Source organism: Ischnura elegans, chromosome 5, assembly GCF_921293095.1.
Source record: "Ischnura elegans chromosome 5, ioIscEleg1.1, whole genome shotgun sequence".
NCBI classification, from domain to species: Eukaryota; Metazoa; Arthropoda; class Insecta; order Odonata; family Coenagrionidae; genus Ischnura; species Ischnura elegans.
The window spans coordinates 83419548-83447377 of NC_060250.1; the positions used below are offsets into that span (position 1 = coordinate 83419548).

General features: G+C 37.4%; 2 protein-coding genes across 7 annotated transcripts in view; both read right to left on the reverse strand.

The window, feature by feature from the left end:
- Window positions 1-721: 721 nt before the first annotated feature.
- Window positions 722-19012, reverse strand: LOC124159132 (4-hydroxyphenylpyruvate dioxygenase). 2 transcript variants are annotated; one of them, XM_046534707.1, is made up of 13 exons: window positions 18871-19012; window positions 18532-18558; window positions 16194-16256; window positions 11477-11581; window positions 10404-10529; window positions 6706-6795; window positions 6481-6584; window positions 3590-3667; window positions 3366-3480; window positions 2570-2689; window positions 1918-2040; window positions 1080-1196; window positions 722-904 (listed from the first exon to the last, which is right to left on the reverse strand). In XM_046534707.1, exons 1-13 carry the CDS (start codon window positions 18871-18873, stop codon window positions 830-832), a joined length of 1146 nt encoding a protein of 381 aa, XP_046390663.1. In that variant the 5' UTR covers window positions 18874-19012; the 3' UTR covers window positions 722-829. The 2 variants fall into 2 exon arrangements, with proteins under 2 accessions (XP_046390663.1, XP_046390664.1); XM_046534708.1 differs by having other exon boundaries at window positions 18515-18558; window positions 18871-19011.
- Window positions 19013-26452: 7440 nt separating this feature from the next.
- Window positions 26453-27830, reverse strand: part of LOC124159133 (E3 ubiquitin-protein ligase rififylin) — a 106647-nt gene continuing 105269 nt past the window's right edge. For all 5 annotated transcript variants that reach the window (XM_046534710.1, XM_046534712.1, XM_046534709.1 and 2 more), the window contains one exon: window positions 26453-27559. In XM_046534710.1, the coding sequence (XP_046390666.1) occupies window positions 27381-27559 (179 nt within the window). In that variant the 3' untranslated portion in view covers window positions 26453-27380. The remainder of the gene's footprint in view (window positions 27560-27830) is intronic.

Below are 27830 nucleotides of genomic sequence, written 5' to 3' on the forward strand. Positions count from 1 at the left end.
TGGTTGAATCCCTGTAGTGTTGCTATTTCGTATAGTATTTTTATTATGCGCACTATAAATCATGGCTATTTCTGCACGTCTAATACATTCTTCTGCATTTGTTGATTTATAAATGCTGCAAAATAAAAAAATTTCTTAATTGAGCACTTCTCCCGGATGCCATGCGAATTACGACTGCTATTTGTTTTTTTCAGCGGCAGATTAAAATCGCTTGTAGCAGTTTATTGACTGTCTTCTCATGTCCACGTTGTGGCACTTGGTTTAATGCTTTGAAGAGGCCTTGCCAATTAGGAATTTAGGAGTGATTTATCCCCAATGGGATCTACCAGAAATGTTGGTGGTTTAGATTAATTTGTGGAAGTATTGCTGACTAATTTTGGAAAAATATTGTCATTCATTTGTAGTGAATATAGTATTTCTCCGAATATAGTCCCCCTCTGAATTTAGTCCCCCCCGAATTTTGAGGCTTCAATTTCGGGAAAAGTAATAAAAATGCGTTTGAATATAGTCCCCCCTTTACTTTTACCATGGGCATTTTTGGAAAAAAAGGGGGGACTATATTCAGACATATACGGTAATTACCTGTATGTAATGGTGAACGAAAACCGTTGCATGGTTAAATATAGCCCTGAAAACCATAACTATTGTGTTTTATTAATTTTTGTTATTGTGATTCCTGGAAACATTAAATTTGTATTCATTGTATGAATAACTCCTTATGTGACACTTTAATTGCCTTTATTGATGAAATTTACAAAATTATGGTATATAGTACCCCTGAAATATTCATGTGTAAGGGCCTGTCACAGCAAAATTCATAAGTCCATATTCATAGATTTCCTCGTCGGTCTTGATCTAGCTCAATGGATTCAAATAGAGCCTTGAAGTTTCCAGCACCAAACCCCTGCCAAAGAAAAATTCATTAAATAAATTTTTCCAAAAATGTAAATGAAACTATACTTTCCAGGAAAATTGTACCATTCCCAACAATTCAAAAATGATTTCATAGTCACATTTTTTCACAATATGAATCCATATTAATAATATGCATTTATTGAGAATTTTTCTTTCGTACTCACATTATGGTTGTGCCTCTGAATAACTTCTAGAAACAATGTTGGTCTGTCTTGCATATTTTTAGTAAAAATTTGTAGTAGATAGCCATTGTCATCATAATCTACTAGAATTTTCAGCTCCTGTAAATATTATTAGTATAAATTGTGGTTAGCAGTCAAGATGTTGATGTATATTTATTTTCATCTATGTATGTATTCCACTTGGTATGCTACAGCATTTTTATTTCAGGGAAATTTACCAAACAATCATATTTTAGTTATGGTTATCCATTGCATGTACCCAAGTTAGTAGAGGTATGGACGCAATTTACTTTCACATTGCATGATATAAAAATGCCAAATTTTGCAAAGCCATGAAAATACAAGGGTAGGTCAATAAATAAACTGCAAACACCAATTATCAGTCAAAAGAATCCCTCTCTGATGCTGGCTATTTCAGATTTTAGTATATATGGAATGATTTTATCTATATTCAGGGGAAATATTTTGAAAACTGAAATAAATTTTAGGAATTACCTCGAATATTATATCTAAGTGCTTAAGTTGCTTTATTTATTAACTAACTTCTCATGTACACATTGTAGCTCTTAGTTTAATGGCTAGCCAATTAGAAATGATATTTATCCAGGGGACCATGCAAAATGGATTCAGCCAAGGCCTTCAGCCTCTCTGAGAGGTTTTCCAAATCCATCTGTTGCCCCTCCTTTGACAAGTGCTTATGGAGACCCAAAATTCCAAGAATTAGACTTGCCACTAGGTGATGCATCTAACCATACGGATGCATACACATTTTAAACTTGGAATTGCATGTAATCAAAATGATGGTATGAGAGAAACTTACCTGAAGTAAATCAATATCTTCTGTTATTTTTACTTTTGATGATTTCAGCCTTTCTCGGAGGGTTTCATAGTATGTGTCTGGGATATTCAAAAACTCCATTCCTCTTGCTTTTAGGTTTCTGATCTGTAAATTCATAGTAAATGCAAATTTGAAAAATCTGTGACACTCTTTAGAGAGTATGCTATAGTCAAAGGCTATAAGTAGCATTGCCCACCAGAATTAATCCTCAGTTGTAGCTAATTTTTATGAAGTAACAAGCCATTGAGTAGACTTTTCCTAAATAATTACCTCCCAGCAATGTTTAGAACACAAAACTATACTCAGGAAATTGAGGTCCATTCCTGTGTGAATGGAATTTTTCTTTGTGATTTGGGCACAGGTTAGTGATTTTCTATGTGGAGATAAAAAATATTGTTCTCTTGTTACCCTTAAATTTCTCGATTGTCAATTATATATTGTCTTAATGCTCATAAACTATCTACTTATATGTAATCAAACTGGGGATCAATGCCTCAGCCAGTGAATTCAAGGGATTTAAACCACATCTGTAATTTTGGAAAGGGAAAACCTGGAAATGTACTCCCTGGAAGAAGCATTTCCACTCCAAAAATTTATCTAGATGTGGTCTTGCTAAGAATGAACCTCTACTTACCGCTCCAATAATATCTTGGGTGTTTAGGGCTATATGCTGAACTCCTGCCCCTCCATAATATTGCACATACTCCTCAATTTGACTTCTCTTCTTCCCTGGTGCCGGCTCATTTATGGGTATCTGGGAAAAGAAAAATACAATGGCCATGGGTGTTATGTGGGCAGGAGAGGAAACTTCTAGAGGTGATACAGACAATGGTCTGGGCATAGTGATTGCTCAATTAGGAGGGTGTATGCTGAGAACTGTGTTACAGAGGAGGATGTTAGGTAAGAGGCTAAGGAAAGGAAAAGAATATGATTCATTGAGGGAATAAAAGCTATTAGGCCTTGTTGTGAATTGGAGTGTTTTAGTAATAGACAGGCAGGGGTGATTCATAAAACTGCTGTATTTAATTTAATCATACTGAGACTAGAGAAAAAATAATTCACCTTGAATGGGATTCAAACCCAGATCCCCAAATTTCCCGTTGAGTGCTTTAGCCAGTTACATACCAAGGCATCATTCCTCCCTGTGGAAATTTCTCGACAATAATGGACAAGACAGCAATTCTTAGCATGCTTTTGCCATATTTTTTCTTAATACATATATATTATATATCAGGCATTGGTTTTACACTTTTTTGACATTTCATAAGCTATTGCAATCCTCTGTCTTATAAAATATTAGGTTTCTCAAAATTTTGAAATATCCCAAGTTAAGGAATTTTTAGTGAACCAAATTATTAGCTGGTAGACCCCGATCTCATTTATCAAATGAAAAATTGGAGTGAAGAAACCGTAATGCGAGCAACTAATACCTTAATAGTTTCCTCCCAGTTAGTCATTACAATCGAACGCAAAGCGGAGTATTCTGTGTGAAGCTGGGTGTCATCCACTGACCAAAATCTGTGGAACATCAAATTTCTCTCGTACCTGGAAAGATGCGTAAAATGTAGCAGTTATTCTTGCAAGAATGTCTTGTAAGTTACGCAGCATTAAAATTAATAATTTACAATTTTAATGGCTGGTGAACAGCACTGACCATTGAGCAGCTGGCTCCATTCCCAAATCAGGTTGGTTTCCCACAACATGGTCAATGAAGTCAAGTTTTGCAGGCGGCCTGTAAGTAGGGATGAAAAAGCTATTTTTACTATTCATTTGGAAGCAATTGAAATTGATCTTTTGCTTAAATAAATTCAAAAGTGAAGCAAAGAAAGATAAGTGATAAATGAGTTGTATGTATTACTTTTTGTTATTCTATTATCCATAATCAGTGGCGCCGACTCCATGGAGCCTGAGGGGGCCCGAGCCCCCTCAAAAATTTGTCATGGGTGTGAGGAAAAAATGTGCCAGGCTTGTCGATTTTCCCCAGAGTGTCCAGATATCGAGATTCGAGTTATCAGGGTTCTAATTTTGATCATATGACTCTTTTAAAATGCTTAAAAAAACTTAAAACTCACTACTTATAAAATTTTCTGGGCAAGATCCCCGGTTTGGGCCCCCGCAATATTTTTTACCGGTCGGTGTCCCTGTCCATAATTTAATAACTAATATAAGGGATGTTAGTTATTTTGGGTCTATTTTCAAATGTTACTTATTACGGGCCTCATGTTACACGTTCTTCTCTTAACTTCACCTAATTATTGCATCTCGATGGACAGTTATCGATGCTGTTACCAAAAAGAAATAAATATTTTGTATGATAGTAGACAAGTATATTAGAATTAGATCAATCCGACTGAATACATATTATGGGAGCAACTGGCTTTAATTTAATGCATCTTAGAATCTCTAGATTAGCTGTTGCTGCATTAGTAACTCATTCAATTCCCTCTAGCCTAAAGCCACAGAAAACTGGTTGTGAGTACCCTCTGCAGTAGGGTGGGCCGGAAAAAGGTTTTTGTCCTGATCAAATTTGCCCCGTGTGGGAAAGTTGCGAAATGATATCAGGATCTCAGACTCAAAATTGTTCAGGTTCTGCTCTTTCTCAGCATTGGCTGAATTTCTTGGTGAAAATAGCTCCACAGACACGCCACGCCAAGCCACTTTATTAAGCCATTTGTCATTATGATTGATGTTAATTTAAAATAAATTACCTTATTATAACTTTTTGTGGGATTATTAACTAACATATGATGGCTTATTTTCTAAAAAACGAAATTCAATCGAAATAAATATTATTTATCTTCAATTTACTCCCCAAAATGGAATTTTCGAAACCATGATCTACATAGGCAAAAAAAGAATTGTGTTGTGCGGATGGTCTATACTCAATTTTTGTTTTTTATTCATAGGCATTGTTTGAGACTATAGATTTTGTCAAATAAACTTGAAATTTCATTTTTGTAAACTATAAACATGTATCCACTCTTTAATATTATTCATCATCCCACATCGATGGCTAAGTTCTAACAACACGTATCTAAAAATTTTGCTGGTTTCACAGAGGTATCTTAAACAAAGTGCAATAGCATTAAAAAATAAAATTCAAGCAAAAGACAACTCTTTGTTGGCAAATGTATGCTTCTTTTTCAGTTTTATGAATTTTTGGTTTTTTATTTTAGCGTAAAATTAAAAGAAATTAATCTTTTTTTTTACTCTCCTGAAAAGTTTCTATTTTTGAGATACGCGTTGTTAGAATTTAGCCATCGATATTTGCTTAAAATTAGTCTTCATAGCCATTTGATTTTAAAATCAGCAGGATTTTTTACAAAATTTCAAACTTTAGAGCTAGGATGGCAGTGGTTAATATCATCCGATTCAAAAAAAAATTTTGAGTGTGAGATCCTGATATCATTTCGCAACTTTCCTGCATAGGGCAAATTTGATCAGGAAAGAAAACCTGTTTTCGGCCCACCCTACTCTGCAGCCCATGAGGAATATGCACTGATGTTCATATCCTATATCCTCCCAACGGTTTCGTTAAAGTTGGACTTTCTTGAGCAGTTAGAAATTTTAAGAGCATGTCGCAACAAAAATGTACGGGTGGTAAACGACCTTTTGCACCCCTCCCACTCCTCTCCTTTATTATCAGTTCTCCTGGACTCAGCAAGTAAACCCACTGACCTTGAGGAACCCATTTCCTCATTAGCTCTTCCCCCTCCCACCATCACCACCTCCTCCCTGTCTTAACCCCCCCACTCCCTAAGGCATATATAAGCTCGCAAATTTGTGTATATTCACCTTGATAATGACATAGTGTACTGTCGAAACCTGGGTCGGTAATTAAAACTCCTGTGGAACCTACAAAAGTGTATCTTCATTATGTTTCATGCATATCCTCTGGCTAAAATATTACGCTATAAAATTTTTCAGACCAAATCAATATATTAGCGACGTAATTAAGACGTTGCAGAAATGTTGCCAAAAGCCTAGCTGCTTCCTGTAACTCCCGCAACCTCGTACAACCCTTTTGCAACGTTTCTGCAACACATTGTGTTTACTGGGCATCCTTTTTACTACATAAACTGAACACTACTTATAGTACACCAGCACAAAGTAGGCAGTATAATTTAACCACATACATATTCACAGCGGCTTTAGGAAATTTTTGCACCTACATACTTCTATTTTTCTTTTAGATCTTGCGAGATAAATGATATTTTTGCCAAAAAAATTTGAAAATTTGCCAATGATAAAATTCTCTGCCTCTAATGGTAGGACTTAACTAAATCTTGGATGGTTAGACCTTGATTTGGTTGGTTTGTGTCTTAAGGTGATTTCATGACTAAAAATATGTAATCCAATCTCTCAACTAGTCATTTTATTTTATCTGTCTTTGAGCCTACCATGTTTTTTTATGGGCCAATTCTTATGTAAAACCCCGTAAGCCATATGATTTCTCTTGAGTTACAGCACTATACTCTAAATTGGCCCTATAATTTTCTATTTTACATTATTTCATGAATTGTTTAATTTTTCTTTTCTACTCACAGCTTATAGCAAAGTGAATCTCCCTGGAGTGGCTTGTGATATCCTGGCAAGAAGATCCCCTCATATTTCAGTCTCTCAATGAAAGTGTGAGTGGTGTCTCCATACTGGAAAGCAATATAGGTGAGCTCATTTTAATTTTCTTATGTAAATTTGCCTAAAATGTATTCTTGGCTACAGCATTTTACGAAGGCATGCTTGAAATCAAATTACTAATGTGTTACGTACTGTTCTCACTGTAGCATATCTGACCATACCATCATCATCTGTCTCTTCAGTTATGCCTTGAACCACACTTGCTCCCCTCTCCTTTGCTTTCTGAAAAGAGGAAATAGAAATTAAGTCTTCAATTGGAGAAATTAATAATACAAGTTCACATCACAGACTCAAGGATTTCAATGAGAACTGGTGGTTACTCATTCCTTAAAGTATTGCTAGTTTTAAGTGAAAAAAATTAGGCGTGTATCCAGAAATTTGCTTCTGGGTGAGCTTGGGTGGAATGCGGGTTGCTTGCACTGATACTTTCTTTTCAATTCGCTGGTTGGAAAACCATAAATTTCATTAAATCAGCTATGTATACATATGTATATTATTTGAATAATTCTGAAAGTTCAATTCATCATTGGTTATAGGCAGACATAATAAAATGTATTTGTATCAAAATATGGAGAGTATCTATTGTAATTTGCCTTGAGAAAGAATTGCAGGTAGTCGCCTCAAAGGGGAAATATACATAGGGGGTTGGGGGCTGAAGTTCTCAAAGTGCCCCCCCACACCCTCGCTATAAGCCTGATAATAACTGAAATCATCATTACGCAGCATTGAATATGCTGCTTAAAGTTATTAATTAGGAATCAGTTGATGAATAGGTGTGTAATTTACTAAAGATATTCTTAATTTATTAGAAATTGAATAACTTTTTAGGCTTTTTACTTACTTAACCTGGATATAACGCTCAATATAGACTTCTAATGAATAGTTACAGGCCTGGAAACAGCTATATGGCAGAAAACAGATTACGCTACCCACTCTAGGTAAATTTACACTCAGCAGGGATATTATTGACATTCTTGTGGGGATAAATATTTGCGAAAAATCCACAGAGGAAAAATCATTCGCCTTGACCGGGATTCGAACCCGGATCCCTCGATTTCCGGCCGAGTGCTTTAGCCAGTTAAGCTACCGAGGCGTCATTCTCCCCTGTGGAAATTTGTGGACTATACCGGACAAGGTGGTATGGACTGCTGAGCATATGATGCGACTAGCAGTCCAGGTCGTGCGCATGGCGCCACAGCCGGAGGGCAAAGCCCGAACTTTGAACACAAGAGGTGTTCGCTCTGGACTTATTAAAGTGTACCGGGACTAGCCACGGTGATAACTTTTTACGGAGTCACCCGCAATGCACAAATAGTGCGAAAAATCCACAGAGGAAAAATCATTCGCCTTGACCAGGATTCGAACCCGGATCCCTCGATTTCCGGCCGAGTGCTTTAGCCAGTTAAGCTACCAAGGCGTCATTCTCCCCTGTGGAAATTTGTGGACTATATATATGTGGACGGATATATGTGGACTATCACCGTAAAAAGTTATCACCGTGGCTAGTCCCGGTACACTTTAATAAGGATAAATATTTGTTTAATCTATTCATTAACTGCTTTAAGGCTTTTTCAGCTTGAAATTTCACATGAGTATTGGAATTTGTATCTTAATCAACTCTGGGGAGCTCATATTTACCATATTTTTCATAATGTAGTTATAAAAATTAGTTTAGGATGAGGAGACAATATTCAAGCACGGGCTGTTCTTCAAAACTGAATCCTAACCATTTTTGCGTGGCAATATTTAGAGATATAAACATGGTATTATCATTAATTTTTAATGAAAATATTGATAAAATAAAATTTGTTCAATGTAATTAGATTATTTCACTGCGGACAACCAAGAATATAGTGAAGAATTGGTTGGTTAAAAATCAAGTCTATCCAATAGGAGGCCACTGTAAGGCATCTCTGTTGTGATCCATATTATTGAATGTGAGGGATGGCCATTTTCCAAATGGAATGGCCAAAGAGACCATTTTCCCAGGTCCCTAAATGTCTCTGTTAGGCCTTGATTTAAATAGAGATGCAACCACGTCAAAGGTGTATGTACATATGGTTGCGTTTTGGCTTGTCTTTTGAACCCTTCCATCCAAAAATCTCGAATTAGGTATTTTATAGTTGCACATATTGGTATCTGTGCCATTTGAAATTAAAGAGATTTTTGCAACATGAAATTGGTGATGAAGGACAGGAATTTTTTTGGAATTTTCTTGGCCAAAGAGAATTTTAAAAGTTGAATGAAATGTAATATATATGTAGTTTAAAATCTTAGAACAGTCAAAGAGGATTTAAAATCGCATAAAATCTTTTCCTTAGCATTGGAATTATATGAAATAGTAGTGACTACAAAAAAGAGAACACTGGCGTTATACTCCCTCTCAATTAGGCATCAAAATGAATTATTATGGTAGTGGTAGTACATAATTGATATCTTTCTGTTATCCATTTCTCATTCCAATTGCTTGAAGGTTAATACATAGTTGACAGTGTTGCAGGAAAGTAGCTCTTCTGGTACTGGTTGGAAGATCTCCTTTCTTATTTGGTAGAAAAATATAGATTTATAATGCATTTGCAGCAAACATACGCATAGTTTATATATATCATTAGTTTATTCATTACATTGGATGGTTTTCTCATGTGCTCTTTATACATGCAAAATAGATTAGCCCTATTTACCTTCTGTTTTTATTTTCTCATTCAGCCTGCTATTTCGACAATTGCCTTCATTCTCAAATCCATACTAATAACAGATAATTTCATGTTTAGAAGCCATTCTATAAAATGACTTAAATGAATCCAGGATTCAGTCCATGCATTTTTTAACATTTGTAATATACTTTTTATTTTATTAAAAAAAATCTTGATATTTGAAGTTGAAATTTTTTTAAAAATATCATTTTGAATTAATCCTTTTCCCTACTAATGATGAAAATAAGCAGCAGGACATTTTTTGACAAGGGAGATGAAAGCTACAAATTTTTTTCGGAGATTTTTATACCCAGGCGATCAAATGTCGAAAACATACGTTTTCTTGCTCTCCCTTTTATGATGGTCATGGGTTCATAAAGTGTTAGTTTCAGGACCCAACATGACGAGACTTAGGCGGTACCCTTTAAATCTAGGAGCATGTACCTGGACCCCTCATCTTATGTTACCCCTTTTTGTGGCCAGGGTCATTCAATTGTTCATTCAGTCCGTTTTCGAAATAAATATTAGTCCCTTTCTCAAAAAATATAAACTAAGAATTGAATTCTTCATCTTTTGAGCAGCGTTTACAATTTTTAAACAAAATTCTATGATAAATATTATCGGTGTGTCTCGATTTCAGTATAAACATCAACATGGAAATTGTAGCTGCATTAAATGCGTTAATATTGGCAGTAGAGCTTCATTCAAAATTTGACAATTCTCAGAAAAAAAACAAGGAATTCAATTCGAAGTCTGCAATTTATGGGTAAGCAACAATTATCCATATAGCTAATTCATATAAACAAAGCATGATTGACCGCAAACCAATGCCGCTGGTAGGGTTATAAACCCCGAAAGGCAGGAGCCCAACTACTCTCGGATTCCGAAATAATGTGGAGTCCTCACTAGGAAAGGTCGAAAAAGGTTGGTGCCGAGAGTGCGTGATTATCAGGGAGACCCTTCTTAACGAATGTCCAGCAAAAATGCTCCGTGTGGAAGGGGCGGAAGAGTCTCTTGGGGCTCAGTACAGCAGTCATGCTAAGGGGAGAACTACACCTAAAGGGTTAAAAGTATATGAGGGTATATCAACTAGGCCTAAATAAAACACTTGGGTTCTGATCCACGCTGCTTAATTACCTCAAATATGGTATCCAAATCCTCCACTGCAAAAGCAATATCTTTCACACCATCCCCGTGTTTCACAAGATGTTGACCCATTTCTGCATTATTTGGCTCATATGCTGATTTAAAAACGAATACAATCTGGAAAAGAAATGTGTAAAATATTTGTCAAGGAAACATGATTGTCTAATCATAGTTGAGTATTCTCTATTCCAAATTCCTTGATTAGTTCTGTGACTGGAAAAGGGTTGAAGAAACAATTCATCTCCATATTTTTCCTTGCCCTTTATGGTATGAGTTAAGTAGGGTGAAGACTTGACTATCCATCATAATGGTGGGGAAACCCCATTCATAATTATTTTTGAAATTTTAACCTTGGTTTTCTCTTATACTTTTTCTGTGTATTTCGCCCCTGTTCCATGAAAAATCCATTTATTAAAAATAAAATCCATAAAATTATTTTTAGGTAGAGAAGGGTGGGAGAGGGAGAAAGAAAAGTAGGTAGGGAGAGTAGATGAGTGTTTGGGGTAATGCTCAGGAAATGATCGATGGGTGATCTGACAAAGGGTTAATTGAATGAAGAATAATCAAATCTTCTGTAGATACAAATATTGGTGATAATGGCAATTGCTAAACAGACTTATTAATTAATAAGATCTTTGAATGAAAAAATGCTGAGTTAAAGACCAAATGGAAGTAGTAAATACAGGTAAAATTCTTGTATGTACACATATTTCTATTGAGTCTTGGTGTTACCAATTTCTAGATTATTAGAATGCATGCATTTGGCTGATACCTTTGAAAGCACATTGGGACTCAGCATCCCTTTAGGTTCATTCGTCAATTGTGGAATTGAATGCCGATTCCCAATAGGTTTTCAATGATGAAATTCTGACAGGCTAAGGGCTATAAAATATTCTTTATCCAAAGATATCTCATCTTTGTAAAAATATCAAATTTGGTGGGACAAAGGAGAGGCATACTATTTGGTATCTTCCTCAGGTACGCAAAATGCTGAATGGCACTGCCTCTAGGTCCAAATCATGCTTCATCAACCATGCATGGGCAGTCTTATTTATGATGCATACCTTATTTTGTCTTATGGCATGGGCAGCTACTTTTCTTGAACCAGTTTCCAGACCTTGATATGCTAGGGGCTCAAAACCCATCCGGGCGCAGTAGTACGATGCTGCCTGCAAATATAATCAATACAACTTTCGTAATAATTTTAGATTCATTATGGACATTGAAGACATTTGCTCAAAATATTGATGAGCTAGATATATGAGTAGAAATTTTAATCTTAATCGGAAAGGAAAGTTTGCGTGTGTTTGTTGTTGTAAATGCTTTTTTGGCTGACTTAACATAATAGAGGGTGAGGAGTCTGCTATAACTTGCATTCTGAAATTTCTTGACTGTGACTGTACATATGTATTGTAATTTATACTTTTAAAAAATGTACCTTTCATAAAACTTTATGAGGTAAAAACATCCATACTTTGTGATGAAATACTGCTTGAAATCCCCAGTTGACCAATATTTTGAGAGGATTAGAAGAAAAACATGCTTTCTCTAAATTTTTTTGGTAATTTATTGGCTCCTTCCCATATGATTATGTAGGTGGGCTAGTCTATCTGGGCCATCCTCAAAGCTATGTCAAAGCCCCAACTGACCAAGCTATACATTGTGAAATGATCACTCAGTTTGAATTCAGTTATTTTTCAGGCGAGAGGGTTTCTAAAATTTTTTTCCATTATACTAAGTGAGAAGAATTCCATTCTGTTTACTATGTAGGTTGGGGCTCATACGATGCCTATTTCCCAGCAAAATGCCATATCCCTTTCTTCTTTCCTTTCAACTGCATGTGGTCTAAACCCTTATTTTATCTGGTTGCTTGCGACTCTCATAAAATGAAAAGCACTTCACAGTGCAGGGCCGGTTTGGACTAGACATTTTTCTAGAGTAAGCGAACAGCTTTCCTCCCCACCCTCAAAAATAACCAGAGAGGTACCAAGTAGGGATTCTCTCTGGATACATTTTAAAATAAAAATACTTTAGAAATAAGGATTGAGGCTTGAATATCAGGGTGAACTTATAATGTGCCTGCTCTCATATGTATATTGCATGTTATATCATTAGGGGTTAAAAACCAGCAACTAGGTCTCCCCTTATGCTTGGCACCCTATGCGGCCGCAAAATTTGCTTGCCACTTAAACTGGCCCTGTCTCAGTGGTACCAATCAAGGCCATTGTAAATGGATTGGGGTTTAGGAACTCAACCTGCCCCTCCTTGAAATGTTTGGAAGTTGCAATCTTTATCGCACCCTCTGTATTTAACTCCTGAAAGGTACTCTCTCTCTCTGAAGAGACCCCCACTGAGTTTTTTTTTCTGGCTACAGCCTTGGAATGGATATCAAATTGAGGTCTGAGATGAATCCGGATAAATGTTGGTAGTTATAGAGGGGGAGTACCAGGTAGAGTAGTTCATGTGCAATACTTCATATTGAGTTGAGATAGGTCCTCTTGATGACGATTAAAAAAAATTTCTTCTGATTTTAGTTTTATCCTGCAATACAGGGTATCTACATGGGAGTAAATTTGATGCTGTATGTATAGATGATGCATGTTTTCAAAGTAATGAACTATAAGCTCCAGCAAAAATATGGAGTTGCCATCAAGTGGATGGTGGCTGATATCATCACTGCAATTGCAGGGACTGCAGCCACAAACAGAGGCAACATCATCGAATCCCCTGTGCTGAAGGAGGTCCACAAACTCATCGACAAAAGAGGACCAAATCATAGAGAAGGTGGGCATAGGAAATGTAGTCGTAATCCTGGAGAGAGGTGACTACATAACCATGTGCAATGCTGTCACCTCCACTACTAAAATATCTGACGCGACTAAAGATCCCACCCCATTTTATGAGAGTGCAGTTCTGGTCTCAGTGCAAATATTTCATCAGTGCACCAGTGGAAGAGTCAGTAAATATAGCCCCAAATATCCGTGATACTTATTGAAATGTGGAGGTAATAATGGCCAAGGAAATGTCCACTTTGTTTGAAGTGACAGAATTATTTCCAATTTGAGAAAAAAATGTTCCTTTTCACAGATTGCTTTGGGTTGTTCTATATTCCCATAACTAACCGATGTATAAGTAGGTGACTAAGACAATGAGCTATTTGGAAACAATTGCAAACTCAGGAAATGTTTCCACTATTACCATCTGTATGCAAACGATGTACTTTGTCTATGAACTGGTAAAGATAGATAGCTGGACCTGTTTCTTGCTCATCTAAATTCACAGCACCTGGAGATTATTTTACAATGGAGAAAAGCCAAATCTTTCTGGATGCTCAGGACAACTCATGACTTCGATTGCTTTGCCTCCGGGGGATCGCGATGTATCCAAGGCATCCGGCAACAAGGCAAACTCGCGGCCAATCGGAGCGCTCGGCTCAAAGTTTCTGTTGTTTAAAAATTGCGCGTTTTCGACCTAAAAATCCTTGGAAATTTTGATTCTATCATCAGCTATTCAGGGTTAAAATTACGAGACACTATTTTCCTCCAGCCTACATGTATCGCGTTGAACTAGGGCTGTGCCACGACTACGCCGCAGAGCGGTTAAAACGAGCTGTGCGATTTGTATAAATGTTTGGGGGAAGTATAGGTTTTGTTCTTCCATCTATGAATTTTTTCCTTGGATTTGAGGTTGAAAATCTCCCTTAATTGCTGCTGTATCCGCAACTAACGCGGGTATCCTCTGATCGAAGCATCCACGGGAGGTCTAGCCAGGTCGGCTGGTCAGCGATCGCCGAGGGCCCCGTGCTTAAGGGGTCCCCACAACGCTCGCGTCTATCGTGAAGTATATATGAAAGGTGTAATGAAAAAACTCAGATTACGTGAACCAAAGCTTTTTGCAATTATTAAATTCTACGTTTTCATTAGTTACCTTATTTTCATCGTACTTAGTGTAAATATATTATTTAAAAAAATAATAAAATAATGGTGTTAGAAGATAAAGGATAACCTGATGCTTTTTTGAAAGGGTAATTCGAAAAAGTCATTTTCAGAGTATTTTTTTCAGAGATTTCAGCGCAGTTTCAAGGACCAAATTCATCAAATAGAAATTAGAACCAGAATTGTATAAGCTGTGATGAATTACGGTTTTCATAATATTTTTTCTTTCGAAATTGCTATTTTTAATTAACTTTTATCTAGTTTATCAGAGCCAGGGTAACTTCAAAATCCATTTCCGGGATTGCAATTTTCTAAATTCTTCAGGGGGAGGGCCCCCAAATACCCCGATAAGGAGGGCCCCAGCCGAGGGCCCCCAATCACCCCAGACCCCCCCTGGAGGCCTCTCTTCCGTATTTGAGATGTTCATTTCGTGCGCTTGGAGACAACTTTTTCTCTTTCACGAGACCTTCATTAATGACGTTTAATTATTGATGTTCATCACGTTTTATCGCGCGCCGCATCTACTACGTCAGCGAATTCAATACCGACATCCGATCCTCGCATCCGCGCGTGTTTTCACACTGGAGAAAAGCCAAGGAGGCATGTGACTGGCGAGTGGTCACCTCATACATCCGCGATTCTGCGCAGAACTCAAAAGAGGTGTCTGCCAGCAATTGCGTGTCTCGATGTCCCATGCATTTGCGGCTACTGGTTATACCGTCCTTGGAAACTGCGGTGAGGTAGGGTGACCGAAAGAACTAGGCGCCAGAGCAATCGGTAGGCGTTGAGGTATTACTAGAGTCACAGTTTCTTGCACTTTAAGTGAAGGTGGAAAGAATATGGAAAAGTAATGGGGCCACGTCTGCTCAAATGAATTATAAAAATGAAACTCCTCCATATATTCACGCGACGCTATAAGCGCAAACATGCACATAAACTCATAGGATTTTAAAGAAAGGAAAAGAAAATATACAAGAAAATGGACGAGGACAACGGTGCTGTGGTAGATGGAAAAAGCCAGAAATCAGAGTGTAGGTAAAAATGCGGCCTAACTGGGACCGCCGGAGTAAGTAAGTATTAAATTTATTTTTGGTCGCTCCACTTCAATGAAATACATTTTATTACGCATTTCACATCCCCCAAAAACTTTCGACAGCATATTCTCTGGCTTGAAACTCCCCGCCACCTCTGGAAACTCTTGGTAGGAATGATCGGTAAAATCGGATCGGTTCCATTGTAATATTTATGCAATGTGTACCATTATATCATTTTATTGAAATTTCTGTAATTTCTTTGAGCCACCTCGTTGTAACCTTCTGGCTGAAAATGTGAACGAACATAGCGGAGAAGGAATTTTTGCGAGAGACCAGAAGACTGAGTAAGCTCTTGGAAGTCTTTTTCTCTCCGGCAGCGTCCGCTTGTTAACTTTTAAGTGGAATCTTCACTGCCGGCGCCCTTGGGAAGATTTGGATGCGTAGAACGGTGCTGAGACGATGGAAATGACCCGGTTCTACCTCCCTGGAGCGATATTTCCGACTTTCGTTTCGGCTTAAATACGGCAATCTCTCAGTCGGCGTCTCTGTGGGAGTGAACTTCGGGCTTAATTAACTAAAATAAGTTCTTATGTAGAAAGCCTTTCGATTTACATGTCTCGGGAATATACTGCGTATCGTGTCGAGCAAACGAGAACAGGTGTAAGAAATCCAATGAAATAAATATGTATAATATAGCTACGTCTTCCATAATTGAGTGAGAAAAAGTTTGGAAAGTGCTTTTTGTGTTGATAACAGAGGAAATATGGTATTTTTTTTAAAATAATTAGTTTTAAAGATGAAAATATACTCACTTGTTTGGCATTTCCGACCCAAAAGGTGATGTGATCGAAGCACAGGAATTTTCCTCCATCGGGCTGAAAGAGGAAAAGACAATTACATTTTTGTAAATTTGGGTGAGATTTTAGTGGCCTAATTTTCATGAATTTTCCCAATTTTTTTATGACAGAAAGAACCCATGGCAAAGATATTTCCTTTTTTTCGACGAATTCGCGTATGGTAAGGACTCCTAAATATTAATCAAATCTTTAATGTATTTTAAGATTATTTTCCCTTTTTAAGACCCTCAGTCACTTAAATACAATTCAAAGGAGACTTTTAGCTTAAACAGAGGAAAAAAACTAATTTATTTCAAGTGATTTTTTCGTATCGCTCCATTATCTTTGGGCGCATAAATTCCCACTTTTGTCTTTTTCTTACGACTAAATTATAAATTAGGAATGCAGAAGTTTGCCTAGGAAAGATAATGGGTACAGTAAGGCAGTAATTAACCACTCGTAATATTTCATCGTTTGATTCTCCACTCGTTTTTAATCATTATCAAAATTCCTATCCTACTTTCAATTTAGGAGAGATTATTGATCGTTGAGACTCGCGTCACATAGATATCGATCCACATTAAGTACAGGAGCGCGTGAATTGCGTGATTAGCATCAAAGTATTACGCGTTGAATAAGATTGGACGTGTTTCTTCCGTGCCAGCTGGACCCGGAGGTGACCTCCGCGGAGGCATGAAGGCAAGCAAGGACATCGTGGTTACCGCGCAATCCTCTTTCGCGTTCCACAGTTATTTATTCCATAGCTTTACCAATGTGCGTAATGGGATGGGAAAGGAAACTATGACAATAACAAACGAGAGTGCGGGAGCTGCGACAGTACTGCAACATGTTCGTTATTTTCATTCTTGAGAAATCAATATCCGTAGACCGCAAACCACCTCCCCTCCCCCCAGAAAATAAAAAGAGAAGTTAAACCTTCATCAACTCGCTTATTTGCTTTTAATTTGTCTCCAGGAATTCTATACCTTCATCCACTCGCTCATTTGCTTTTAATTTGTCTCCAGGAATTCTATTACGGTTATACTTGACTTCCGAAACCGCATTTGGTTTAAACATAATAAATTTCGGTGATGCATTAGTGTGATCTTTCTTATTTTCTTCTGGAGATGAACGGTAAGAGCTTCCTAAATATTAGTTCCAGCCAATTGTCAGATTATCCTGGTTTCTTTTTAACCTAAATTTGTTGAAATATTAATTTACGGTAGTTCAACTTATGTTTGGTTTAAAAACGGGAACAACAGCGGAAGCTAGAGACAGAAAATCAGCTGCGTGAAGACTTAAAATTACGCGTTATCTCGAGTATAATCTGATAAGTTATGTAATAATTGCCCTTTTTTATTAGAAACGGCAGAGACTGAAACAAAGATTAATTATTAAAAACGATACTAGTTTTAAAAATACCTAACGGCTAAGTTTCTAGCCATTTAAGAAAACAAAAAAAAACTTTAAGTTGAATGTAATTTGTATTCAAGTTAGCTAGAGACTTTCCAAAACAAGAAACTATCTATTTACACCATTGTAATCTTTCGCGATGTAGATATGCAATATAGGAAGAAATTTAATGGTTTTGTACCTTATCTAACTCTATGATTTGTGCAAAATCGAATCAAATGCGAGGATTTAACGTAAATGTAAAGTTAGCTTTCCGCCCTTTCACGCGAAATTTATTGACCACTGTAATGAATCCTCAGCAAGGAATGGTAATTATTGTGAATGAAGAAGCTATCTGTGACTTCGTAATTCCAAATTGTCCATTAGACCGATCACGTTTTCGACATGGAAAGTCATCATGAGGGACAAACACGGGTACAAACACAAAGTTATGCACTTAAGTGTGTGTTGATACCTGTGTATGTCCCTGTAGATGACGCTCCACGTCGAAACCTTAGTCGCTTTAATAATTCATGAGGAATTACGAAGTCTTATGTTTTCACTCATAGTAATTATTAAATTTCACCTAGTCACGCCGGAAGCAATAACTTTCATCAAGGAATATTAAACCTGTCCTAATTTTGCTCCGCCAAATAGATTCCTAAAATGCATCGCCCTTATCCACTTAGCGGATAATACTATTCGCGTCGCAGTCCTACGTTCTTCGGCATACGGATATCACTGTCTCGTGCGTTGAAATCTCTCGAATAATCGTCCGGGGTAATGGTCCGCTAAGTTCCCAATCCTTTCAATTCCCTCTCTGCCTAGCTAAAGTGGTTCCTTCTAATTTTAGGCTTGCTTGTGACCAGAAGATTCCACATTCCGCACCACCCAACAGTGCTAACCACGGGTTCCTGCTGACCTTAGGACCCTTGTCCGTGTACGTCGTCTGAAACGAGAAGTAAATAGAGAACTCATCAGTTGCATTGCCCAAAAATAATCAATCAACGTAACCAAATGATGTAAATTTTAAAATAATAAACACCCATCTGATCAATTATGCAAATTCCATGGCTTTCATGAGCGTCAATCATCATGACGAGGGCACGTAACTCCTGTGATAAATCGTAAATTGATTTTTATACCGCATCGTCATAGCAATGGAATCAAGCGGCGTCAAGCCTTTGGAATTTACGTAACTGACCCACAGATTATAAATAAATGAGATAATTGAATGAAATAGTAATATTTGCGCAAGTACCATCTTCGCTCGCCTCCGGTTTGCAGATTTCCCCTCTTGGCTCCGGCGCGCTACCCGTTCGTCGCTTTGAAGTCGCCTTCCTTGATGTTCCTCCGGCACAGTGGCTAGTGCTTCTGCTCCTCAAACAACATCTCCTCCGTCGACTCCGCCGAAGGTGTGGTTCGTCAGAGGCGCTCTCCCATTGGCTCAGGCCGAGATCGTAATACTCCGACGACCTCTTGAAGGTCGCACTTCACCTGCGGGGCAGTCCGCGGCTGGCGACAAACAGGTCGCTCGGGCTCTCAGAAAGAGGAGGGTGGGAGGGAATGGAAGTTCTTGGCGGGGATGGGAGGGGGGAGATAGGATTTGATATTGGAAGGGGTTGAGGCAAAGGGTGGGGGTAGGTATGCGGTGGCTAGGAGGAGCGGAAAGTGGATACTCAAAAGTCGTTCCGATTGACGTCTTCATATTGGTAACTAATTTACGAAGACTCTAAGACTCATGTATGAGTCGTGGATATTCTTGAAACATAGTGATTACCGACCAGTCACCTAGCCAGAATTTCTTTTTCCTCCTCGGGGATGATCTAAGTTTACCGCAAGTGGTAAAAAAACTCATGAATCCCTTTCGAACGCCGAAAGCTAAAAATACTATTGGCGAATAGATATATGTCATCATATTTCATCTCCATTGAAAATATATATGCTTAATATATTCTTAATGAAACATGATTTAATTCTAATAATAATACTATGTTAATAAACGGTGTCTTCACTCAAGTTTGCTTTTTTAAATATTTCGGGGAAAGATGAGGAAAAGCTAGGGTTGCTTAAGCCCCTATAGAATTTTCCATTCCAAACAGCAAGACTCTCTGAAAAAATTACCAATAAAGGAGCATCTTGTGCTGAACGGGATAGGGATAACATAACCTTTAGTGATTCTCATAATACATTTTTACTTAAATATCTTTGATAGGGCGATATGTATGAGCTAGATGCAGAGGAAGAGTTGCGGCTGATGGGGTGCGCAGTGAAGGTGATCCTTGTATGATTTAGATTTCAGGCTCCGCGTTCGAGAGACTTAAATGAGTTTGGAACTACGGTACATGCTAATATGACAATTATTCTTTCCCTCTTTTGCCTTTGATATCTCTTAAGATAGCTTCCAACGAATCTGGTTGTCGTGTTTCGGCTTCTCATTCCGAGGGCCCGGCTTCAAATTCAGGTGATGGCATGAGTATTTAAGGAGAAGGGTGATTCCTGTTTTGTTGGAGGGCACTGCAAGTACATCACTTAGTCCGTCAGATAGGATGTAATGATGTGGTCCCCTCGCTGCCTTTCGTTAAGAGCTACCGAAAGTCGACGCCCGGTGACTCCTCACCCAAGGGCGTACCCAGCGAGGGGCAGAAGGGGAGGGTAGCTGCCCCCCCTAGAAGCAAAAATCATAAAAGTCTTTAAGTAAAATCAGTTCTGAATTGAAACGAAAGTATTCAACAAATTTTCTTTAAACCCACAAAAAATTATATATATTAGTATAAGATATGTAACTTTAATAAACTATTTTTTCAAGGAAATAATCTCATAAATCCCATGGCTTGCCCCCTCCGCCCCTAGTTATAATCCTGGGTACGCCCTTGTCCCCACCCACCTCATAATCAATTACGCTAATGACCTTAGCTGTCAATGGTCTCTTCCGAATACTAATAGCGATTGCTCCAATTATATTCTATGCATTGCGCTACAAATCCATCTGGGGAATAACAGAAATCATCGGGCTTCTTTCTATTTACCGTGGTGCAGCCGCGAGTTTCGGTAGCTACTTCTCACCTTCTGAATGACTTTATTTTCGATTTGTTGGGAACACCAAAGTAGTAGTGAGAGTTTTAAATCTTTCTTTAGAGTGTTAAGTCGAAGTTTTAGGTGAGAATTTAACCTATCGCACGCATGAATCAATTTTTTGGCCTGCTGTTGTTTGTCCAGAGGGGAATTATTGACCGTTCCTCACTAGTCGTCGTAAAACTTCTTCATCGACCTTGTAAGCTATACGTATGAATGTATAATTGAAAGAATAGACTTATCATGGAAGCTTGCAGACGCATCACTCCAGCTCAGTCGATATTTTTGGTGAAGTATAGCTTGTTTTAAACTTAGGCTATATTATTGAAATATTCTTGGTAGGTATATAGAGTAGACTATTTTCGATATTTGTACCTCATTTCGACTTATTTCGATAGCTGTACCTCAAATTTGAAATCTTTACCTCACTCAGAATTTTCTCATAGATATTTGTTATTGTTGAGATAAATATTTTATTTTTACTTTTGATAAATTTAAATGTTTAAAAAAGTCTGCATTACATTACCTGATAATTTCAAGATAATACGTTAAGTTTTAAACATATGATACGCCACCAAAAAGAAAAAAAAGGATGTGACCGATCGAGCGGAAGTGATGCCTCTTCTCAAACAATTCATGAGTTTTGGTGATTTTTTCCAAATCTACATTTACATGCATATACAAGCTACCCCGCAAGCCGCCTCAATAGGCGTGTGGCGGGGGGTGCAAGGACACCAGCCGTTTACATATAAAAAGCAAATGCTCAAATGAAATGACGACCAGCATTTATTAAAGTCCTTTATCGTGCGGGAGGAAAACGAATTTTCATACCTACACGTTCGGCTGGATATCTCTCGTAATTTATAGTTTCTGTCGGACCTGGACATATATTTAGGCTCTAACATGATGTTCTCCGTGTCGCTTTTAAAGATATCTATTCTCGATTTCTCAAACAATATAAACCTAAAGCGCAGCCTCCGAGTCTCTAGCGGCTCCCAGCCTAATTTGCTTAACATACGTACACGCGCTTTCTCTACGCCCGTAGCATTTTTAGACGAATTGCGCAGCTTGCCTTTGTTATTTATTCAGTTCAATGATTGAATAATCTATAATTTGATAGTCCAACGTTGTCCGAAAGTATCCACCGTCGAGTGCTTAGAACATGGTGCGCCGAATAGACTCTGCTGATGTTGGAAGCTCGCTAAATGTCATGGTCTGTAAAATATATATAATACATTTTAAGGATTTTGGGCTAAATGTGAATCCATTTTCAGCTAAGCATCCTGCTGACACCGGTATGTGCGTGAACGAAAATATATCTCATTGCTTTTGAGACTCGCCTATTTCACGAAGTTAAGGTTAAACTGACGGTTATAGGATAAAAAATACGCGTTTTCGAACAAAAAATGTCAGCGCACTTGCAAAGTAATTGTAACATTTTCATGGAAATTTTACAATTTCGTAAAATGGGGTCGCGTTCTTTAAATCCCGAGATGGTGATTCGTTAAAATAATTTCAGTGGATGGAAGGGACGGATTAGTTTTAACGAAATAAATTTAGTTCTCACTCATAAAATCATTTTTTCATATTTTTAACTCACACACTTTCGTCTCGTGAGTTAAAAATATGAAAAACGCTAAAGTTCTTGCCCACTCTTCTTGAGTTGGTGACATTATTACTCGATCAGGCAGACCTGTTCATTGACAGAAGAAATCGCTCACAAAAACTCACACGTGAGGCCGAAGCGAAGAGAAGAGTCAGTGGCGCAGCGAGGGGGTGGTTTTGGGGAATAAAACCCCCCCTAGAGCTCAGAGAAATTTTTAAGTTTAATCCATTTTACTTATTTGGATCAGTATTACTAATAGGATCGTGTTAGGATTTATCAAATATCCCTCTGAAAGCCGTAAAACTCGCTATTTCAAATTTTAATTATTCTTCAAATTTTTCTGGAGGAAGACCCCGCAACTCCTGCTTACCCTGGCGGGTATGCAATACCCCGTAAGTATTAGTTGCGCCTAAAACCCCCCTAGACTTAATTCCTAGCTGCGCCCCGGAGAAGAGTAACTAAGAAGCGGCAACCCACTCGCCATAGTTGCGTGACGTCATCAACTTAACTGCGAAAGGATCTACCTCATCGATTTCACGCTGCGAATTGTTCAGGGAGTAGGCGACGGATCGAGGAGCCGAAAAAACACGGGTCTCTTAATTTTTTGAACTCCATCACTATGTACCTAGGTATTTATTTAATTCAGTTTTTTTTGCAGATAAATGTTCTGCATTTCCTTGATGTATATTTACATTGATGGAGTATTAATTTTAAATGAAAAGTATCACCATAACCCTGATTTGAATGGCTTTCCTGTGTTATGGAATGATGTGATCGGTACCCGAGAAACCAAAATATTTTCCACGATACGGGTAGCATGTAAATTATAAACCTCTCTCTACATAGCTCTTTTTTGGGGGGATGTCTAGATATTTCGTCCTTATGAATTGGGTTCCAACTCAACTCCAACCCTTTTTTTCAGGATTCTACCATCAACTCACTGCATTAGTAGTTTTTTTCGAAATAGATATTGTTTATGATTTTGAATGATTTACACTTTAATTACTTTCAATTTTTTAAGAATAATGGCAAATATTTTTTAAGCATTGTAGAACTTTAAACAGATTTCTAGGGATGATAATAACAAAGTTAGCAAACACAAGGTACTAAGACTAAGGTACACCAGAAGACTAAATAATAGCAATCAAATTTCGTCTGAAAATTTCTTTAGCACAGAACAAAACGAAGAATTCAATTCAAAGCATTACAAATTGGAGTACGCAACAAATATTTGGTTTCAAAATCATTAAAAGTTCAACCAGTTCACTCTGAATTCCTGCTGAAAGGAGAATCGTAAATGAGTTTGATGGTCTGGCCAAATTGCCGAGGAGTACTCCTACGTACCACTAACATCTCGCTACAGGTCCGACCGCCGAGAGTTGTCCGTTGACAGCTAGAAGGGGTAGGGGGCAAGGTTGCCAGGTAAGAAAGGGAAACGCCCACCTCATATGCAAACAAAAGGGTTCCGTGAAGAAAGCAGCCAGAAGGGACGACGAGCGTGAAGGATTCAAAGGAAGAATCCTTTGTTTTGGCGATTCGCAGAAAGGGCTTGTTTTGGTGGTTCAGGCTTGTTTCAGTGCTTCATATGCATGTGACAACATTGTATGACTAGACAAGGGTGTGAGGTGCGTTTGGGGGACAGCGATTGGTAGCAAACCATGTTGGCGTAGGGTTCTCCGCCCCTTCTTTTAAAGTGCCATCGGACTACTCTCGCCGGCTGGACTGTAAGCTAGCTCTCTGGCAGAGCCAGAGTACCTGCAACAATTGCTACCTCAGAGGCCACTTATGCTATGTGTTTCAAGGTAAATATTTCTATCACTTTCAGTGAAATAAATGTGAAGTGATAAAATTTGCTAGCCTTAAAAGTGACAAGGTCTTTACCAGCTTCTCTTGAGAGTTTTGCCTACATTTAGTTTTTTTTGACTCAATGGGTATGAAAAAATAACAAGTCTATTTGATTCACCAAGTTAATTACTGATAAGTTAACATTCCAGAGGTAGATGGCCCTGAATTCATCTGAAATAAATAGATAGCAAAAGTGAATCAATCTGCTGATAACTACAAAATACTTATTTATGAGCTATTTCACCTATTATGTATTCACTTTACTTAAGTGAAGAAACCAAGCCAAATCTTATGTATCCTCTTTTTTTTTGGAATGAATATGTTGATCACCACATCTCTTGAAAAATAAAGTTATTTTTATTGATCATTGAGTCACTCTCATCTTATCTCTGTAATAAGTTCTGTAAAATTATTGAATGTTTATCAATTCAATTTTGAAAAACAAATTAAGGAATTCAAAGTCCACATGCTTAGAATATTCATTTTCTATTCTAATCAATGATAATCTGTTATCAACACAATGACAGCTGTGCTACTTACTCACCTTTTTTCCAGAAGAAATGCAATATATGTATTATTATTCGATAAAAACATTTCAGTGATTTTGTGACGTCTGTTACTTCATTTAGAAGTTGTTAGCATCAAGTTTCATAGCCTAACACCATGTTTTTTCCATCATATGGCAAACGGCAATTTGTGGCACTCACACAGTTGTCCCCCACTATTCGTGGCAGGGTAGTGGCTTTTCCCATTGGGAACAAAACACACAGATATTAGGGTATCTCAATTTGCCTAGCTTGCCCTTAAGCCAAGGCTTCAGAATGTGATGATACTTCTGTCCTTTTTCAACTTTTTCAACCATGTTCCACTACTTTGATTTGGCTGAAATTTTTTCTCAATGCATGAGTGTAAAGCACATGATCTAAACATATTTTTGTTATTGTGCTTACATTCTCACTTGGTGAAATCATTTTTTGAAACTTTCAAAGCTTTTTTAATGTTAGAGATAAATCATAAAAAATACATTAACATAATAACTCCCCAGGTGACACTTTATGATGACTTTATCATTTTTTCAAACACTGAGAACATATTTTATATATTTTGAAAATAACCATTTTGTGTAGAACTTGAAAATTATTGTGAATATGGGCTAAATATTCTTTATGGCTCATTACCTCACCAACACCTACTATTGGGCCGAGAATCTTTGAAATAGGTATCTCTCAGGGGCTGACTCACCATACTTATCTTGCTAAGTCCTCTATGTACATAAAACATTAAAGCCACGAGGGAAAATTATCAGGATTAGGCCACCAGTTTATGATTCATTACAATTTATCAGAAAAACCAGTTTTATTGTATTTAGCTAATCACTACAGTAAATCCTACATTCCATCAATTGTAAAACTGGGAGCCATGAAAGCATTTTAAAAATACTACTCTTCTCAGTAATTCATGATCTTCACTTGAAATTCAGAATTACTTACGAGCACCAACACTTTGGATCTGATTCCATGAAGATTTCAATGAAAGCCCGATATCCATGGAAAAGAGTGGAAACATAGCAGTGATATTTTTTTCCTAAATATATCTATCAACTGCTCTAAATTTCTTACTCTATTATTTTATTCAGGGCTACTCATATGCATGTTACCGGTTGGGCCATAGAAAAACTTTTTACCGAAGAATAAAACAATTGGGCAATTTTTGAAAAGCATAATATAAACCAGTTGCTGCTTTTCATGGAGAATGCAACAAAAGGAGTTGGAGAAGGTGGGGGGGGGGGAGTGAATAGGCTCCCCTGATTTCATTCATAAACTAACAGGTCTTCGTCATGGGCCCATTGCTAAATTGAATTAAAAATATGCTGCTTGCAGCAACAAATTCATCTCATGATTCAATGTTAAGATTGCATATTTATCACGGGGAATGAACCTAATTGCATCAGCAACATGTAGTCCATATGGGCTATTCAAAGGGATCATTTCTGCATACTTATTTGGCCATTTAGGCACATAAGCTTAACGCGCGAGCACAAAAAATTGTATTTTATCATGTTTTTAGTGGTATGTACTGCCTCTGGACAACATTTATGCCAAAAGGTCTATTTTGCAAGAAAAATAAGAGCAAGGCATACAGGGAAAAAATAAATTTTCTGAATAAGAAATGATTTTTTCAATACTATCTCATGGAAATACCAACCTCCTGAATTAAAAAGGCAAAAAGAAATAGAATATTAAAATAATTTTGACTTTCTGATAGGAGATAAACATGACACAAGGATTTGGAAGGAGATTTAATTCAGCAGAAAATATTTAGACTCAGGTTATTTATTTGATCACCATCTGCTTTCAATGAGCAGGGTAATGTAACAATTACTATAAATAAATGATTGGTAAATTGAAATGTGATTAACATTAATAACAGAAGGAATGACTCACTGAAAAAGAATAACAGTTGCATACACACTGTTATTGAATATGGTTACCTTTCAAAAGAGTTCAGATTAAAATCAATAGAGACACTCTCTGACAGTATTTTTCTGAAGTACTTTGGATCAATTTATGATTTCATTTATAAAATTAGTCCTCTGCCATGGGGAATCTGGAAATTGAAAATCACAATCCTCTACTCCTCAAAATATGACAAACCCTGCATGATAAAAGCCCAAACATCCTGCATCATGACAGTAGTACTTCTGGCCGAGTTCCAACAAAAAGTATGCATAATGAAAGGCTATTGATATATTCCAGGATTACCGATTGAAAATTCACACCAACACCTAACACATTACACCTAATAGCTGAAGACATTTACCGAATATCATGTGATCTCTGAAAAATAATCCAAAATATTTTAGTATCTATAGTATGATTGGAAACTGTAAAAGCTGTAAATCAGTCTATAGTTGCCAGAAAATAAAACTTCCACAAAAAGACTCAAGTAAAAAAAATGCAAATGTCGAATATATCCAATGACATTGAAGCAAATGTTTGACTGCCGGCCAAGCACATTTCAATTCAGCATCCAAAATATCACAAGCGTATACATAATCATCCGTGCATCGTAATCTGCAGCCATTTCCTTTTCATTATGAAAAATAATATTTATAGACATTCCTGTCCATTCCGAAGCACTCATATTTTCTGCTTCACACAATCCACTCCTGACTCAAGTTCCTGTTTCACAGATTTTTGAATGGATGAATAGTAAAAAAAAAACACAGTTTAAGTCATGGACCTTTAGGCCTTGAATGTCCGCACAATCCTCACGACATACTGTCGGCAGATAGGACATTCACTCATTCTCTTTCCGCACGGTGTGCAAGTGGCCATGTGTCCACACTCCAGCATCACGCAGTCGATGCAGGCATCCATACACACTTTACACATCGTGTCATCCGTGAGATTCTCTTGGCTAGCTGCAGAAAGCAAAGGAAAAAACAAACGCCACTTAAAATTTATCCACACACAATTTTGAAGAATCATTTAACATAGAATCCACCAGGAAAAGAAAGCAATAAACACTAAGCAAACTACCAGAATGAGCATGTTTCGACTGATACCATGTTAATTATAGGTGGCAAAATTGGTTGAAAATAAAAGGCACACAATACTTTCTGCACTTCAAAAGTCATTTTAAACTAATTGAGAAAAAAAGGATCTTTAAATAGCAACTTTCTATAAACAGTA